The following is a 19,263-nucleotide window of genomic DNA, read 5'->3' as shown; positions in this document are numbered from 1 at the left end:
AATGACAAATATATGTCTCCTATAGTGGCTTCTAAGGCCTTGAGAAGGTCAGAAAGTGGTAAATACTATGGACTAAATCTTTTATGTATTCTACTGGAGATAAAACCCACATTGCACCAGCTCTGCAAATGAGCTCTATCTGATTCAGCACACAATGGCCTCTCTGGGACTATAAAAGTAACTGATGTCATGCGCAGGGTAAATTACAGCGAGCCGATGGGCAGATTAATGGCTTGAATGAAGCTGCTAACCGAATAAAGGAGATGCTTTACAAGGATCTGCAAATCATCCCACACCATGTCCATAGGATGAGTTCAAGGTGACCCGTACGCTGCCGTTTTGCAGGTAGAACTGTTATTATTATTGTATATTAAAATGTTTATTAATGATTATTCTTTTTATTAGTAGTATTATTACTTATTAAGATGTCATAAACAGTGCCATGAAATGAAAGTGAGGATTCGCTTGTATTCAACCACACGAGAAAAACCCAGGCTGCTCCAAAGCATTCCATTTTACTGACTTTTCCGTGGAGATTAAACTACAACCTGCTCAAACAAAGCACTAATGTAAGCAATGAGTGAATGAGCAATGAGTGGCTGAGTTCATTTCTACTAGGTTTGTAATGCTTTTATATGAAAGATATTAATGATCTGAGGCCAAATTTGTGCCGTTGTGTCATAACCTGAAGTGTAATTTAGTTTCAGAAAGGTAGTGTGGAGGAACTATTACATTTCTGATAGAAATCACATACTTGTTTCTGAGAAAATTATAAAATGGCCATGAAAGATAGTGTGAACCAGCTGAAAGAACCAAAATGAAAAGAAATTAGCAATTTACGGGCCAAGACATCATGGACACCGGCTCGACCCATACTTCTTTTCAGATTAAGCTGGTTTGGCCCATATTTGCTCTACAGCCTCTACATAAGATGTTGTGATTTTATTGCATTCAGCCTCATAAACATGAGTGAGGTCAGGTACAGATGGTGGAAAAAAAATGCATCTGGCGTGAACTTAGAGCTCATGTGCAGCTGCTCCAGAGCATCCCATTTCATGCCGTTCTCTGAAGATTGGTCAGATCTACACTTAGATCTTAACTTAGCACTGAGTGTTAAAGTATTACACTAACAGTGTTAATTTAGCACTAATAGTGTTGATTTAACACTGGTGAATTTACTGTGTATGTGTCACACAGCTGAATTCCCTTAAAGCAAGACTGGGTAGTGTTTTTACCTTAAAATCACAGCTTCAAAATCATTGTCCTTGTTGTGTCTGACTCAGGTGTCTATAAACTTTGGGAAATATACAGTAATGTACAAAACACTGTACTTCAGTACGTCTGGAGAAAACAGATGCATCTTCGAGGTGAAAGAGAGGTGATGGAATGTTTATATAATTGTGCTACATTTGCATATGTCCCTACCCACAGATGCAGAAAATTCAGAAAAGCTGTTGTTTGGATGGTCAGCTCAGAGAGGCCAGACAAAACGGTCAGACAACGGAGCTAACACAATTACACTCTGCAGAAATTCTGGTGCGTGTTTTAATTAACCACAATTAACCATCTGCTTCATTGTTTCAGTGACTCATCGCTGTGGAGGGATCGTGAGCTCAGCTGGACTGGTCAGTGGAAATGTCAAGTCCAAGTTGGCCATTATTCAACAGACGTGAAAGGACAGAATCACTGAGAGATGGAAACAAAGATGTTGAGATTGAAAGTAAAACGCATGCGATAATACTATATTTAAACACAGAGTTTTGTTTTTTAAAGGAGCAGTCAATCATATACTGACACCTAGTGTCCTGGATGTGTTAGAGATTCTGTATGCTTCTAAATATGGACACACCCATGTGGGGAACACTCTCTGTGGAGCGTAAAGTGGTTCAACGTGAAATATTCTGTTAAATACACGTTATGTAATTTCTTCTGGCCCCAAAACAAAAAACATGGAGGTTTTGAATTGGAAATGAATGAAACTGAATAGTTCTTTGAATTTAGCTCCATTCTGTGGATACTTGTTTTTAATGGCCTTCGATATATGAAACGTGTCGCTCTATTTAATGTGGTATTTATCATAATATAACATTTACATTTCTTCTTTGTGTCATGCCCTCTGGAACAAAACCCTTATCAACACTGTCCAAGCTAAAACCCTGTCCATCTGTTACTCTGCATACCCATTTTAACCCCGTTCTTCAATGGTGAGGATGCTGAAAGACCACAGAGCACGATTTGGGTGGTAGATCCTTCTCAGCGCTGCAGTGACACTGAAGTGGTTGTGGTATGTTAGTGTGTGTTGTGCTGGTACGTGTGGATCTGACACAGCAGTGCTGTTGGAGTTTTTAAACCCCTCTGTGTCACTGCTGGACAGAGAATAGGCCACCGACCAAAAACATCCAGCCGACAGCGTCCTGTGGGCAGTGATGAAAGACTAGAGGACGACCGACACAAACTGCAACAGATGAGCTACTGTCTCTGAAAGTGGAAAAAGTTTAAAACCTCTTAAACTCTAGCAGCACTGCTGTGTCTGATCCACTCCTACCAATGCAACACACACTAACACACTGCAACCACATCATACCTGGTCTGTGGTGGTCTTAGGAGGGTTTTGAATGTATAAAAACAGAGTGAAAGTGTTAACAATGTATAAAGTGCAACAGATGAACTGTAAATCTGTAAAAATGTCTGTAAATATAGAACCACAAAGTCAGTGGAGCTTATAATACGGGCAAGTGTAGAAACAAAGAAAAATATAATGCCTTAACATTAATTTTCAATACAAATAAAGAATGCTTTTGTAAAGTCACCAGTTTTGGGGAGATTGGGTTTTTTGGACAGCGATGAAAGGTGGAAACAAACCTCTTGGCTTTTTTTCCTGAATACTTTCTGGAAATGGCTTCAAAACAGACAAGTGTTGAGAGCTACAAATGATCATTAGATCCAAACAGCGAATTGAAAAATGTGCCACTGAGATCTGTATTTAAAAAACCTCCAAGAAAAGGTCACCTGAACGTACGTACGCGCTAAAACACCAAACGTGGAGCAAAGATCAAACAGTCAGAGCACGGCACATTGTCCTGGTACACTGAGACGACCACAGACAGGCACGAGCTGAAAGCATTAATATGTTTATCCTCTTCATCGCCTCCGAAAAGATCTGAGAACAGTCACAGGCCAGTTTTTTTCCCCTTTTTTGTTTGTTTGTTTTTTTTTGTTTTTTTTTTGACAAAAAAGTCACAAAAACCTTCACCGAGTCCATTTCTCTCGAACTACGCCAAAACTCCTGGGCAGGAAGTGTAGGAACATACAAAAAAACAAGCATGAACAGAAAGACCTTGGCACCTCACAGTGTCCAGGAGTGTCCATACACACACCAGCACAGGGAGCCAAAAAAACCCTCCAGCACTCCATCAGACCTGTCCCATAACACACAGGGAGGCTGATGTCATATCCAGCGAGCCCTCAGGGAAACATGGCCTCAGATCTGTGTGTGGTGTGTGTGTCCTGGGGGCGTGTAGGGAGGTGGTGAAGGGTTTGGTTTGATGCCCCGGCTCTTCATGTAGGAGATGAACTGGTCAGGGATTTCAGCCAGGACGTCCTTGGCCAGTCGGGCCATGCTCAGGACGTGGTTGCCGGTCCGGTCCATGTAATCCCGGAATGGAACAAACTGCAAAGGTGAAGAGTGGTTGGGTCAGTTATCGGTTTGGTCATGACACATTTTGTTGGTCAAAAAATGTAAATGAAACTTGTAAATATCACATACAGTAATCCCTCACTGCTTCGCGGTTCAACTTTCGCAGATTCGCTACTTCGCGGGTTTTTTCAAGGGGCCAAAAGTATTTTTTTATTATTATTTACATGTATTAGACTGTATTTGTAGGTGACAAAATATATCATTTACGAGTATTTCTTACGTACAGTACATGTATTGTTCATGTCCACATCCGAGTGAAATTTACTGACGCTAAATCACAGCTTAGGAATGACTCTGTTAAAGAAACTTGTAGGATATCACATGTAGTTCCAGCTGAAAAACATTATAGAATGACTGTTTAATGCAAAGGGTGGGTTGTTAACAGCACAGGGAGGGTTTTAAAAGTCCAAATACTCATTAAATACATAAAAAAGTATCTTTCCTCTACTTCGTGGAAATTCGTTTTTCGTGGGTGGTCTTGGAATTCATCTCCCGCGAAAAACGAGGGATCACTGTATTATAAAAATACAATTATGCAACCTTTCTGAAGTTGATCATTAGCAATGTTGATATTTACTACACTGTCAGGAAAAAGAAAATATACTGTACATTTACATTTTGGTTATTAAAGGTACAAACTAGGGGTGGGATATTAAAGCGCTAATTTCGATTAATTAATTACGGGGAAAATAACGAAATAAAAAATGTATCGCATTTTGCACCATGGAAAGTTTCTAAGCGCATGAGTTCCAGACGTACAGATTACAACGACGCACAGTGTGATGAACATGATGGAGATGACGGAAGAGACTACGCTGGTGGATGGGAAATTTAAAAACAAGAAACTTCCAGATGGAAGTACAAACAAAAATGTTGTTATTTGCACTTTATTCAGGAAGGAGTTTATCACAGGAGCACTTCCACCGTTCGTTACCACCTCAACGCAAAACATGTTGGGGCTAGTGCACAGGTCAGTGATGTTAACAGTACAGTGACCCCTCGTTTTTCGCGGGGGATGCATTCCAAGACCAACCGTGAAAAACAAGTTTCCGGGAAGTAGAGGAAAGATATTTTTTATGTACTGTTTTATGTACTGTTATGTTAACAACCCACCCTTTGCATTAAACAGTCAGTCTTGACTGTACCTTTAATAACCAAAATGTAAATGTACAGTATATTTTCTTTTTCCTGACAGTGTAGTAAATATCAACATTGCTAATGATCAACTTCAGAAAGGTTGCATAATTGTATTTTTATAATACAGTGATCCCTCGTTTTTCGCGGGAGATGAATTCCAAGACCACCCACGAAAAACGAATTTCCACGAAGTAGAGGAAAGATACTTTTTTTATGTATTTAACGAGTATTTGGACTTTTAAAACCCTCCCTGTGCTGTTAACAACCCACCCTTTGCATTAAACAGTCATTCTATAATGTTTTTCAGCTGGAACTACATGTGATATCCTACAAGTTTCTTTAACAGAGTCATTCCTAAGCTGTGATTTAGCGTCAGTAAATTTCACTCGGATGTGGACGTGAACAATACATGTACTGTACGTAAGAAATACTTGTAAATGATATATTTGGTCACCTACAGGCCCAGTCTAATACATGTAAATAATAAAAAAAGCCACCTTGAAAAAACCCACGAAGTAGCGAATCCGCGAAAGATGAACCGTGAAGTAGCGAGGGATCACTGTAACACAAACAGTCAACACTCGACCACATGTCGGGGTTCACATTCAGAAACAAAATGTCAAAGTCCACGTCAGAGAACTGACCAATTCACTGGTAGTAGACTGTGGGAAAATAAACAAGATTTTGAATTTAAGCTTATGTTCGTTGGTTCATTCATCAACCAAACTCAAATCAATATTTCTCACGCTAAATATTGAAATGTGATTAATTTTGATTAATTAAATACAAAGCTTCTAATTAATTCGATTAATTTTTTTAATCAAGTCCCACCCCTAGTACAAACAATGTAAAAGCACTTTCAGAAGTACAACCACGGTTGAGAGGACCAGTTTTACCACCTTAATATTTCTCTACATTCTCTTAATTCAAATGCAGAAGTGAATATTTGTAAGTTTTCATAAAGTCCTGTTTAAATAAAAAAAAACATCCTGGAGTTGAAGCAGACTATAAATCAAAGGAAATTAAAAATGTACAATTAAAACTGCATATGGTACATCATGTTCCCTAATTAAAAGTATTGAGATGTACCCCTGGGGGTCTGCCACAGTGAAAGGTATTCAAGGAGTGTGGGGTATTATTATTAATTGCTTGTAAAAAGTTAATTCATTTCTACAAAAGTCCGAAGACAAACACGTGTCTTCATTTTTGTTGATTTTTACTATTATTTGAACACTCTCCTTCGCATGGTGTGAAACAGAACCAATAGAAGGTTTTTCCTTCCCGCATGAAGTTATATTACATATAATACATGCATGCTCTTCACATAGAAGGCAGGGGTTTGACTCTCAACTCAAACAGGAAAAATATAACAGCACTGTATTAGTAAGAGTCCTCAGACTATACCAGCCATTACCTTTTTGTTTAGTAGAACTGCAAATGCATCATTTTAAATAAAAAAATATAGCCCAAATAAACAGAAATTTTAAGTAGAGTGATTTAAACAAAGTCATTTCAGGCTGAAGGGTCATTTAAAAAAGCAAATGTATATATACATGTGTATATCATTCCAAGGGCTCATCTAAGATAAGAGCGTATGCCATAAATGTAAAATATGTATTCATCTCCGGCTCTCAGGCCAATCTCGGAAACCCATTGAAGTGACTGTCATTGGTAACCAACCATATAAACAGTCATAAAACTTCCCTTTCAGTCAAAGACAGATTCAAAACAGGTGAATCACATTCAGGATGCTAATGAAATTTCCCCAAGCTCTGTCCTCCATTAGCATTATTTGTCCTTTCCATTATCATTATTAATGACACAATTTACAATTCACTGTTAATGACACAAACAAACACCTCAGGGCTTTTCAGAAACGCACTGGTTGGTTGGATTTGATTGCTGAGAGAGACGAGAGACAGAGAGAGAGAGAGAGAGAGAGAGAGAGAGAGAATGGAAAAGAGTAGAAGGGAGAATGAGAGAAAGAGGGACAGTGAGTTAAACAGAGCAACAGAGATGAGGAAGAAGAAAGGCAGCACTTCTGAATGATGAGAAGTTAATGTAACATAATTTTAATTCAAATAGCAGTCCAGCAATTCCATACATAAATTTAATGAATCTATTATGCACTGTGTTTTGGAGCTCTGCCCTCTCTCACCTGGACAATGTCCCTTTCTGCCAGCTTCCCCCGTGAGGAGATCCTTATGTCATCACCGTCCAGCTCCACCATTGCTGAAAAGGAGTAGTCATTTTATCCAGAGATTTGTTTCATGCTATGACACCTAGTGGTTTGGATGTATTAGAGATTCCATACTAAACAGTGAGGGGCCCGCTCTATGTAGCATAAACTACTTTCATTTTTGGACTAAAAATCAATGGGATACTTCATCTGATGGAAGACCTCCATTTATTAATAGAACATTGATGGATAACACCCCCCCCCCCCACAGAAGAGTCGGATTCCTGTCTCAGGCAGCAATACCACACTATAACAATAAGAGTCCTTGGGCAAGACTCCTAACTGTATTTTCCTTCATTTTTGATGGGATTAAAAAAGTAAACCGCCCTAAATAAGAGCATCAGCCAAATGCCGTAAATGTTTTCCTTTGGCTAGTCTTATTCCATGCATTGTAAGATTGAGTACCCTCAGAATATAACCCTCGTCCAGTTGAGTGGAGTTTATGTAAATGGCTTTGTATATACACTGGCATGTCTACTGGAGACGCAGAGCCCATTAGCGCCTTAATCACTGCTTATTGCTTTGGTGCTTCGGCTGGAAGTAATTGGCCCCCAGTATGAAGGAGCGGCGGCAATGTTATTACAGAGTCCCAACAACAGCTCTTCACTACATGACCCCATCAAATCCAATAAGGGTTCATCTGAGGTCTGTGTGAGAGAGGCAGGTGGTTTTTTTCAGGGCCAGGGTTTTGCATGGGCCCGCAGTGGGGCAGATTAGAGCCAGCGGTGGTGTCTTATTATTGACAAGAGCCTTTAGTTCAGTTCCATCCATCTCTTCTCTGCTCACGTGGACTGGCCAGTGCCCATTAACTGGAGGCTACGCGCTAATTACGGCTCGCTTCGTGATTAGACTGCGTCTTCTCTAAACGGTGCCCCCCACATGACCCACCTTGCTTGGTCGGCACAGGCTAATGAGCTGCTAATTGCTCTTGGAGCATCCGGCTCAACTGCATAGCAGAGCTTACCTGTGTTTGAAAATCCAATCACGGGTTTATTGATTTGCTTCCCATTCACAAGTATAGAAGGCTAAGGAGGAATGGGTGGCTTATTAACTTTTAACATATCACAACCATCCTAGTGTACCCACTGTTACAAGATGGCAGTCATGGGGAAAACTGGTAAAGTTTAGTCTTAAGATTCTGAAATATCAGACCAAATCAAAATTAGGATACATTGGCTCACTAACAGGAAGTCAGAATACTGTCATTTTCTCCAATGATTTATCTTTGAATACGGCCACCTCCATGTAGGGGACCCGCTCCATGGAGACTAAACAGCTTCATTACAGGACCTCAAAGCAATGTGATTTCTCTGTTCATGTGAGACGTACATTCTGTGCTTTTCCACTGTATGGTACTTACTCTACTCTAGTCTACTCTGCTTTTTGTCTTTGCTGCTTACAACAGCAGCTTGCGGAATAACCTGTCTTTTGGTCTTTTGAAGAGGTAAAAATGCTCCTTGGATTGGTGGCCCACAAAAGAATCCAGCGAGAGATAGACAGTGCAACAGGAAACTTAGCACTTAACATTAGCACCATCTTTGTTGTGGATTCAAAAGCCTGTGCTTCCCTTTAAAAGCGGGGCTTTGTGATGACACCAGCTACATTTCAGTGGTAGGAAACTAATCAGGTAACGTCCCAAAAAGCAAGTAGAGTTGGGCAGAGCCGAGTAGAGTAATGTAGGTACAATGCAGTGAAAAAGCATTAATGGTTTGCTAATTTTCATTGGTAAAAATTGGCCAACATCTCCTTTAAGGAGCATAAAAACATCTCAGCAATTTGAATAATTCCTCAGACAGGCAACACTTGGGTACTCTGATAGAAATTAATGAAATGAGCTTTTACAATGAAGATAGCTAAATACGCCAAGGAATGTCTTGGGGTCCTAAGGGTTAATGAGGCGAGGATAAAGAAAGGCACTCCACTCATCTTAGTTCTCAGCTGCCAGGAGTGTCCTTTAGAGAAACACAAAAGAATAAATCGTTTCCGTTCTCACACGCTTACCGTCAAACTCGGCCTGGCCCACTCCCACGATGATGATTGACATGGGGAGCTTGGCACCCTGCAGCAGAGACAAAAAAATGTCCTTATTTACTTATTTACTTCTCTCCAGGCAATAATAACCTTAATAATAAGGTTTGGTGTCGCTCTTCAAGAGCAAGAAGCAGAAGTCATTGAGTTAAACAGCAGTAAACGGCAGAGCGTTTTTATTTGTGCTGCTTATAAACCGTGGCGTACAATGCAATCCCCCTCATAGCCGAGACCCTTCGGTCTGCTTTGTGTTTAAAATTAACATAACCATAACTCATACAAAAGCAAGACTGAGGTTCAGCATTGGCCAGGATACATCAAACTCTATGAAAAGAAAAAGTAGTATTATACAGGAGAAGATGCATGGATTCATACAGTAGCTTTGTTCAACACAAACTGACTTTTTAAATGGACAAAATAAAACCTTTAACCATTTTTACACGTTATAAACATGCCTCCTACAGTGATAACACAAGAGATGGATGGACAGGTCAATACGGCCAAAAGTTCCTAAAATACAATGAAGGCTGATGCGTGCAATGCTAGTTTAAGGCCATGATGTGATGGCAGTGTCTTAGTGTGTTTTATGAGTTCTGCTGGTACAAATGGATCAGACACAGCAGTATTTATGAAGGAGTAGAGGAAGACCATCAGATGAGCTACTGTCTCTGCCTTTACATCTAGAAGGTGGACCAACGAGAGAGTGGACAGTGAGTGCACAGTGTTTAAAAACTCCAGCAGCACTGCTGTGTCTGATCCACTTGTACTAGCACAACACACACTAACACACCACCACCACGTCAGTGTCACTGCAACACTTAGAAAGAGCCACGATCCAAAGGAAACCCGACCTGTGCTTGTCTTTGGGTGTCCTCACCATTGAAGAACAGGGTTAAAGTGGATGAACAACAGTGTTCATCTGCATGGTCAGTGGAGCTGATAAAGGGGACAATGAGTGTACCGTAGAAACGTGGGAGTTTCATGTTGTGGCTGATACATACAACTGGGGTGTTCATGTGAAAATTGTAAATGACATGTTTTTCTTAAATGCTAATATTTGCTGACTGACCCTGGAGAATAGTCTGAGAAGTAGAGATCTGAGAAAAACATCTGAGACATCGCTCAAACCCATAATAACAGATTATTTACACACCCACACCACAGCAATGCCCATGAAACACTCAACCGCACTGATTCATTCTCCAGTACAGAGAGCATTCAGTCGAAAGCCCTTACAGTTACTGGGTATTAAACACACAGACTCCCGCCAGGGCTGCGATGACCGATCCTGGGTCCAGTCTAATGTTTGTGACTGATTCAGAGGAGATGAAAACGTAAGACACTTCTGAGTCATCTTTAAGTTGAGGGTAAACTGTGTGTCAGAACACCCCTCTGGAGTTGCGGTTGCTATTGTGGACAAAGAGGGACACTAGTTCAAGGTGTTAATGGACAAAACATTGACTGAGGATGACCTAATATGGAGGAAAATGTAACAGATTAAAAAAGACTGCCGTTTGTGTGTGTTTTTGCACCATATTTGTCTTTTTTCTTCTTTGTTCTTGCCGAATTTTCTCGTCAATTATTAGTCATCAAGGCCCATGAATCTAACCCACCTCTTCTTTTCAAACTGCTGCCAACACAATGCTGCTGAACAGCTCAACACACTTGGAGGAGAACACTTCGGATCAGACACATTACCTGATACACGCCTATGCTAGCCAGCAAAGTGTCAGGACTGCGGGGCGGACTGACGGATGTGGATGCACTCGCTAAAACACAGTATTATATTTACGAAATATAACAAAACAAAGACACTTTAACAGAAAGACAACACACAGGGAGCTAAGCAGGCTAAACTGGACACGGGGAGCAAAACAGGGCAAACGGGACAGACAGACTTGAGAGATAACCATACTATGGAACGAAACAATGACAGAGGAAATGAAACGACAACATGAAATAACGGAGACAGACAGACCGGACTGAGCAACAACGGAAGCGAAACAAGTAATAGCAGAGACCCAAAACAACATGACTAGGAAGTGAAATGAGAAACAGCAGAGACAGACAGACTAGAAGGCTAAACAATATGACCTAGGGATTGAAATGCAAAACAACATGACTAGGAAGTGAAACGAATGACTAACAAACATACAGAGACAAAGGGACTTATATACACACAAGGGCACCTGAGACTAATAACGAGGGGGCAGGACTTCACATGAGACACGGACGAGGAGGAGGAACAAAGACGGGACAGGGACGGAGACATGGACAATAACAAACAGAGCCATGTGCTAAGTGAGCACATGGCGGGGAAAACAGACACGACAGGACAAGGGCGTGACACAAAGTGAGCAGAGACATGGTTGAGAGGAGGGCTAGTTCTACCTACCCTGAGAGAGAAAACAGTTGTGCTCTCACAGGGGAACAAACCAAAATCAGTTTACACACTCACATTGTGGGGACTTGTCTCCCGTGTATGGACAACTCATTGGTTCTCACAATGTAAATAATGACATTTTAGGGTATGGATTAGGATGCCAGTAAGGGCTAGGCTTAGGGTTGGACAAGTAGTACTTATTGTTAAGGATATGGTAGGTCTTCAAGTATGAATGTAAGTATATGCCATGTCTCCACAATGAATAGAATTGTTTTTGTGTGTCCTGTTATTTGGAGGGAAATGGCTGCTTTGCTAGTGCATAATCCTCTCATTGTTATTAGGCCAGGCCAATATTCTCAGTATTATATCGGACAAAAGAAATTCAGAACGTTGAAAAAAGCAATTTTCAAACAAAGCCAGAGACAGCACAGTGCCTGTCAAAAGTTTAGAGACACCCTATATTGGCCAAAAGTATGTAGACTTTTGCTCATCAACAAAGAGAATAGGCTTCTGAAATGAAGGGCATTAAATGGGAGTCGCTCCTTGCTTTGCTGCATTAACAGTTCGTCTCTCCAGGGAAACTAGATATTCAAACATAGCTGTGAGGATTTGACAACATCCTGCAATGAGAACATCAGCGAGGTCAGGTACTGATGTTGGAGGACTAGTTCTACATCACAAAATGTACTGCAATCTACAGAAAGCATACTTAAGTTGGAATCACTAATTTGCACTAAATCAACACTTAAAGTTACACTTAATTTTTGGGTAAAATTTGGGCATGGGTTTCCTCCGAGTGACTGTCTGTGAGGAGTGTGGTGTGTTCTCCCTGTGTCTGCGTGGGTTTTCTCTGGGTGACTGTCTGTGAGGAGAGTGGTGTGTTCTCCTTGTGTCTGCGTGGGTTTCCTCCGGGTGACTGTCTGTGAGGAGTGTGGTGTGTTCTCTCTGTGTCTGCGTGAGTTTCCTCTGGGTGACTGTTCACAGGTTCACTCCCTCACACCATAAACAAATGGTTGGTATTATTTAAGGACAAGGTTGGAGGCAGCGATCTGAGGTCAGAAATCCAGTTTAAATGGTAAGGTTATTGTTAAAATCCAAACAGTCCCTGGTATCCGTCCTGAGTTTGTTTGGAATCCCCTCACATTGCAGTTTTAGAGCTCCCCGGGTTTAAATATAATGTAAGTTCTTTACTGTTTTCACTAAACCACTCACTGTAACTGTAGCTCTAAAATGGCATGTTGCTGACATCACCATGTGACTGACAAAAAACCAATAGGTGAAGGCTTGTGTGGACATTATATATCTTTTAAACTTCACCTTAAAGCTACAAATCTACAATTTTTATTTGGGACTTAGAGTATGTATTGCATCATTTTTTATTATTATTATTATTTCTTGCAACTCCATCAATCATCTGTTTGTGCTCTTATATTGGCAACAAACTTTGTAGCTGGAGAGAACTGTAGAATGGTACTACATTAAGATAGAGTTGGCACACTCAGCCTAAGCTTGGTTCTGAATGAGCTCCAATGGTTTAAAAAAATTCCCTTAGCATAGAAGCATCACCTGAGACTTGTCTGAACTTCTGCATCTTACGCAATCTTACCATCCATCTGAAGTGCTGCAAGATTCACGAGGCTTAATATAAAAACGTAGCCTTGGGCCGTGGTCCTGTCTGAGAGCTGTCCCATTGTTTTTTTTTTGTTTACTGACGTCGTTTTTCCGTTTTTATCCGTCTCTCGAATAAAGAAGCAAACAGAGTCCCCTGACAGAGCGGGTGAATGTTGTCTTTTCGACACTTCCCGAAAGATCTGGGAACAACGCTCTTTATGACAGGATATGTCACGGGTGTGTGTCGAGAACGTCCGTGGATAATTGAGCACCATTGCCCCATTCGTGCCATCATTGGCAGCGTTTGATTGACGGCACAGATCCGGTAATATAATGAAAAAAACAAAACAGGCTGTCGCTTCACAGCAGTCGCCTTGACAACGGCAGGGAAACTGCTTCAGTAGCACATGGACATGCCCACACATATCCGTGTATAATGAAAGGGAAGCCAGGTACACGCTGTCACATTGTCATAGAGGCCGTCAGTGTCCTATAGTGCGACTGGGGTTTTGTTTTTGTTTTTTTGTTTCCTCTCCTTTTCAAACATTCTCAAATACTGTCCAAAAGTTTGTCGACACCTCCTCTAATGAGTGATTCCCACTATTTTAAGGTTAACCCACTGCTCCAAGCACAGTTTGTACATTATCCATAGAAAAGTTGTAGGAACAGAAGGGATTCTCAAAAAGCAGCCTCATATTTGCTTCAAATCACCATGCACCAGCATCAGCCAGAGGGGTCCAGCACGTGGACGAATGTGAAGGACTGGCGCCCCCTCCAGGGTGTATTCCTGCCTTGCGCCCAATGATTCCATGTAGGCTCTGGACCCACCGCGACACTGAACTGGATAAGGGTTACAGATAATGAATGAATGAATGAATGTTTTTAGTTATACTTTGTAAGGTGTTCCAAATTTTTAGGAAACAGCGTTTTAGAGAATATTAGATGCAACTATGCAACAACTATGAAAAACCTGAAAGATTTGCTAGAATGTGATTTATGCAGTCTAAGGAATTTACTTACCAGAATTTCACTTGAATAAACAAAATGGATCATAATAATTTAAGCAGAGGTATTGCCCCTTTTTTCATACAACTTTGTGTATAACAGAATCCTCGGCCAGCATTGTGTTCAAATATGATTAGTATTAATATATGCCCATATCTCTGGAAAGACAACAATAGCTTTAGCGTTAATAGAGCGAATGATTAGCAGAAACAACAGCCCCAGACGAGGGTTCATTTAAGAACGATGAGAAAACAACAACATTAGGCGAACAGTCGTTGTCATGTCAGACAGACTGTAGTTTAACGCATTAGCGGCCTTCCTGAGCATTCCTTGTTCTCGACCAGTCAGATGTCATCGACGGGGCTGATGGGCGGGGGGAGAAATCAGACGGACACAGCAAGACCACCCACATGCTCAGTGATGGATGATAAGCTTAAATAGAAAAGACTCCAGCTCCTGTCTGAAGTTCCTGATGGATTCTCTTCTTCATTACAGTTCCGGCGTCATTAGTTCGGCCCCGAGCTGTCAGATACAGCACTAAGTGACACTTTTCCCAGTCAGTTCCCCTCCCCAATTACATGCCACAGGATAGGAATTAGACTGAGAAATAGAGAAGGGAGAAAGAAAAGGCAATTGAGGCTTTTTATTCACAACATAGGCTTTCTTCCTGTGTACAATAGTCATCTTATTTTCTCTAACAATACATTTGTCAGCCCAAATCACCAGTCTCCATGTTCCAGAACAGCTGTGTGGCTCAATAGACATGCCACATGAACCTCTGGGCTGAGCTGATGCTGTGGTCAAAAGTATGGGAACCCTACTTCATTCAGTGTCTTATGAAATGAAAAGTATAAATAGGGAGTTTGTTCATCTTCGGCGCAGTCACTTTTAAACTTCTCTGAATGTTTTATATTATATGTTGGAACATAGCTAAGCTACTTATGTATTTATCCATCCATCCATATTTTCTGTAACCCTTATCCAGTTCAGGGTCTCGGTGGGTCCAGAGCCTACCTGGAATCATTGGGCGCAAGGCGCGAATACACCCTGGAGGGAGCGCCAGTCCTTCACAGGGCAACACACACACACACACATTCACTCACACCTACGGACACTTTTGAGTCGCCAATCCACCTACCAACGTGTGTTTTTGGACTGTGGGAGGAAACCGGAGCACCCGGAGGAAACCCACGCGGACACGGGGAGAACACGCCAAACTCCTCACAGACAGTCACTTGGAGGAAACCCACGCAGACACAGGGAGAACACACCACACTCCTCACAGACAGTCACCCGGAGGAAACCCATGCAGACACAGGGAGAACACACCACACTCCTCACAGACAGTCACCCGGAGGAAACCCACACAGACACAGGGAGAACACACCACACTTCTCACAGACAGTCACCCGGAGGAAACCCACGCAGACACAGGGAGAACACACCACACTCCTCACAGACAGTCACCTGGAGGAAACCCACGCAGACACAGGGAGAACACACCACACTCCTCACAGACAGTCACCTGGAGCGGGAATCGAACCCACAACCTCCAGGTCCCTGGAGCAGTGTGACTGCGACACTACCTGCTGCACCACCGTGCCGCCCTGTAACTAAAAACAGAGCACAAAAAATAATTTAACCCCTTTTTTATGTAAAAGAAACTACAAAGACAAAAATTTAAATATTGAAATTGATAAATGTATTGTTTTTTTTGTAGGTTTCAAAAGGAAATGTTTCCTCTTTCTTGTTTGATATGAGTCCACAGCTGCTCTACAGTTTCATTGTTTCATAATGTGCCTTATATTTCTACAACATGAAAGAGGACTGGAATTATATTCCTGAAATAATCAAGGCCTTCCCTGACAAAGACATCATCTGGATGGCTGCATATGTTAGTCTAAAACCTGTATATATCATTCAGCATTAACAGTGCCTTCACATGGCTCTGTTTATGTGCACTAATGCACACCCATACCGTCACGTATGCTAACTTCTGAACTGTGCACTTCGAATGGGCCCTCTCCTTTTCAGCCCTGAGGACACAGCATTCACCATTCCCAAAAAGAATGTCAAATATTGATTCACTGGGCCAAAGAACACTTTCTCACTTCATCTCAGTCCATCTTAAATGAGCTTGGGCCCAGAGATTGTGGTGGTGTATTTGGATTTTGTTCTATATGGTTTCTTCTTTTGCATTTGTGGGTGCAGTGATAAACTGTGTCAACAATGCTGATTTTTTAAAATGTTTCTGAGCCTTTGCAGTGATTTTCACTACAGAGATGTGTCTGTTGTTCATGCATTGCCATCCAAGGGCCTGAAGTCCAAAGCAATCCGGCCTTGTTCCTTGTCTCTGAAAGTTTTAATGATTATTTTTTACCATAGGTTATTTGTTATTTTACATAGAGAAACATTATTATTGGAACTGTTGTATTGTTTGCCTTCACAATCTTTCAAAGAGAGGATAAACCTATTGGGATTTTTTTTTTCTTTTTAACAAACTGCTGCCAGTTAACCTAATTTGTTGTGAGATGTTCCTATGTATATTTTATCTCAGTACATGTAACTGGACTAGAGTAAATGTAACTAGCTAATACCCTCCAATATGCAAACCATTCAGTGCCGCACAACTTTATACCCTATGCTAATAAAGTGCTATTGATATCAGCACACAAAGCTGGAGCTGTGTGACACTGTTAGCTCATGGTTGCAGTATTGGAACAACACTAGTTTAAAATAAGCCTCCTGCAGAATCAAGCCCATTTCCCTTTGACCTGTTTTAAATGACAGCACTCAGAACTTGAGCAACTGCTTACGGTAATAGCATTTTCTTATAAATCATACATGTGCCCCTCCCCATCCCCCAGAAAACACGGCAAAGAAATGGGTCAATGTTCCTCAAAGGAATCCCACCGAACATCACATGCACTTTTGAAGGTGTTTGATACATGCTGTAATACCCTCACTCAGAGAGAATGAAACTGTGTACCAACCAGAGCCACGGGATTTTACCATAACTACAGAAAAACATGATCTACATGCCAAAAGTTTGTAGCCACTTGCTTATCTGACATTTCCTCTGAAATCCAGGGTATTAATAATAAATTTGTGCCATGTTTCCAGCAGTAACAGCTTCGATTCTTCTCAGAAGTGTTCAGAGTAGACACTGGAACATGTTTGTAATGGTTTGACAGCATTTATTCACATTAGCAAGGTCAGGTAGATGGATGATACCACACTGTTATTACACTACACCATGCCAGTCAGGTCCTGGATCCTGGATCCAAGGTCCTTATTTGAAGACCTCTGCTCAAGATGATGCTTGGGACTTAGCATGGTGAGTTTCAATTCATGTGCAACTTCTCCAGACCATCACACTTGAAGCTGATTCATCTGAAAAGCTTTTCTTCAAGCTATGTTCTGCTGGATCACAAATGCCTCTCGTGGATGCAATTCCACTGTTCCACATCTCAGTGCTGGTTGGCCTTACACCCCTCTATCCCAGGACTCTATATGTGTTGTGGTAATGAGAACGATGGGATTCAGCCGTAACAGCTACAGGAAGAATCCATCTGGCTATGGTAACTGATTTTCAAGACTGATTTGCCAACTGAAATGAAATTCTGGTTTTAGAACAGCTTTAACACTCCCAGACATCTGGCACCTCTCTCATGCTCGGGAAAAAAAAATGACTGTGGAAGGCTTAGGCATGGTCTTTGGTTTCTGACACCTTCATGTGAACAGCGGGGGTTTGGATATTCCCGGCAATGCTCTGTATCTGAATTAGCCATGTTAAATCATAAAACCTGACTTAGCATCTCCAAAACTCAATTTATCCAATTCCCCAGTTCTGTTTACGTGGTCTGCAAGGCATCTGCTCCTGTACATTTTCATGTTTATGCAGAATTTCTGACGCCTCACACTCTCTTCGGCATGTTCCAGAGTGCATGCCTCTTTTCACATGCTCAAACAATTCAGATTAAAAATTCAACAGACAGAAACAGCTGGAGGTACAGATAGAACAGCAACATCACACTCAGGCGAGAGCGGGGCTGGCTGGCACGGTTTTTAATTTCCAGAATCTTTGCCCTTCTGACCCATCCAAAGCTGATTTGTCGCGGGTCACAGTGTGTCAATGTGGCAACAACTATGTGTCAAAACAAAAACAAATGACTCCCTGAATAAAAACATTAGAAAATATGTTTTAGAAAGTGATAGTGAAAGTATATTCATAATAGTCAATGAGATCCACTGCCTGTCATACCACACAAGGATAGTATATATTAAGGCTGTATGTATATTTTCTACATCTGCAAGTGTTTGGGGGGGGGGGGTGGGTTTGGCAATAAACAGTAAAATTGCTCAGGAGCACACCCAGAGGGCAACGCCTGTAACGCATGTAGTATGTTCAACTAGTAATATTAAGAATGGCCGGTAGACGGTGCACTATACATGGGCATAGTGGCGTGATCTCGCCTAACAAATGTATGATGAAATAATATCATGGCTGGCTAACATTCATTCATTCATTAATTATCTGTAACCCTTATCCAGTTCAGGGTTGTGGTGGGTCCAGAGCCTACCTGGAATCATTGGGCGCAAGGCGGGAATACACCCTGGAGGGGGCGCCAGTCCTTCACAGGGCAACACACACTCACACATTCACTCACACACTCACACCTACAGACACTTTTGAGTCACCAATCCACCTACCAACGTGTGTTTTTGGACTGTGGCAGGAAACCGGAGCACCCGGAGGAAACCCACGCAGACACAGGGAGAACACGGCTGGCTAACAAATAAACAATTTTCCGCAGGACAACCTGGCGGTTTCACTTTATTTATCAGAGACCAGATCAGTGAGGAAGCCCAAATAACTAAAGAGAAAAACTAAAATAAATGCAACCTGCGACTACCAACATTTGTGAGAAACTTTACAGAAAAAAAGCATGATTTTGCTTAAAATGTATGAACCTTGCAACTGGATGAAGGGGAGAATGCTAAAATGTACTGTTTTGGACTGTGGGAGGAACCTGGAACACCAGGAGGAAACCCATGCTGATACAGGAAGAGCACTATCGGTTTTCAAATTTTCTCTGATGTATGCCAAGTAAGTAATAAAGAAAATGACAGAGCTAAATGGATAAAACATTTACTTCATTA

General features: G+C 41.4%; 1 protein-coding gene across 1 annotated transcript in view; it reads right to left on the bottom strand.

Moving 5' to 3' along the window:
* Positions 1 to 1,992: 1,992 nt before the first annotated feature.
* Positions 1,993 to 19,263, bottom strand: part of cpne5b (copine Vb) — a 188,113-nt gene continuing 170,842 nt past the window's right edge. The window contains exons 18-20 of the mRNA XM_066672265.1: positions 9,075 to 9,132; positions 6,993 to 7,066; positions 1,993 to 3,670 (exon numbers count right to left, since the gene is read on the bottom strand). Coding sequence (XP_066528362.1) covers positions 3,482 to 3,670; positions 6,993 to 7,066; positions 9,075 to 9,132 — 321 coding nt within the window. The 3' untranslated portion in view covers positions 1,993 to 3,481. The remainder of the gene's footprint in view (positions 3,671 to 6,992; positions 7,067 to 9,074; positions 9,133 to 19,263) is intronic.

The sequence above is a fragment of the Hoplias malabaricus genome, chromosome 5 (assembly GCF_029633855.1).
Source record: "Hoplias malabaricus isolate fHopMal1 chromosome 5, fHopMal1.hap1, whole genome shotgun sequence".
Lineage (NCBI taxonomy): Eukaryota > Metazoa > Chordata > Actinopteri > Characiformes > Erythrinidae > Hoplias > Hoplias malabaricus.
This window is presented reverse-complemented; position numbering and strand designations above follow the sequence as displayed.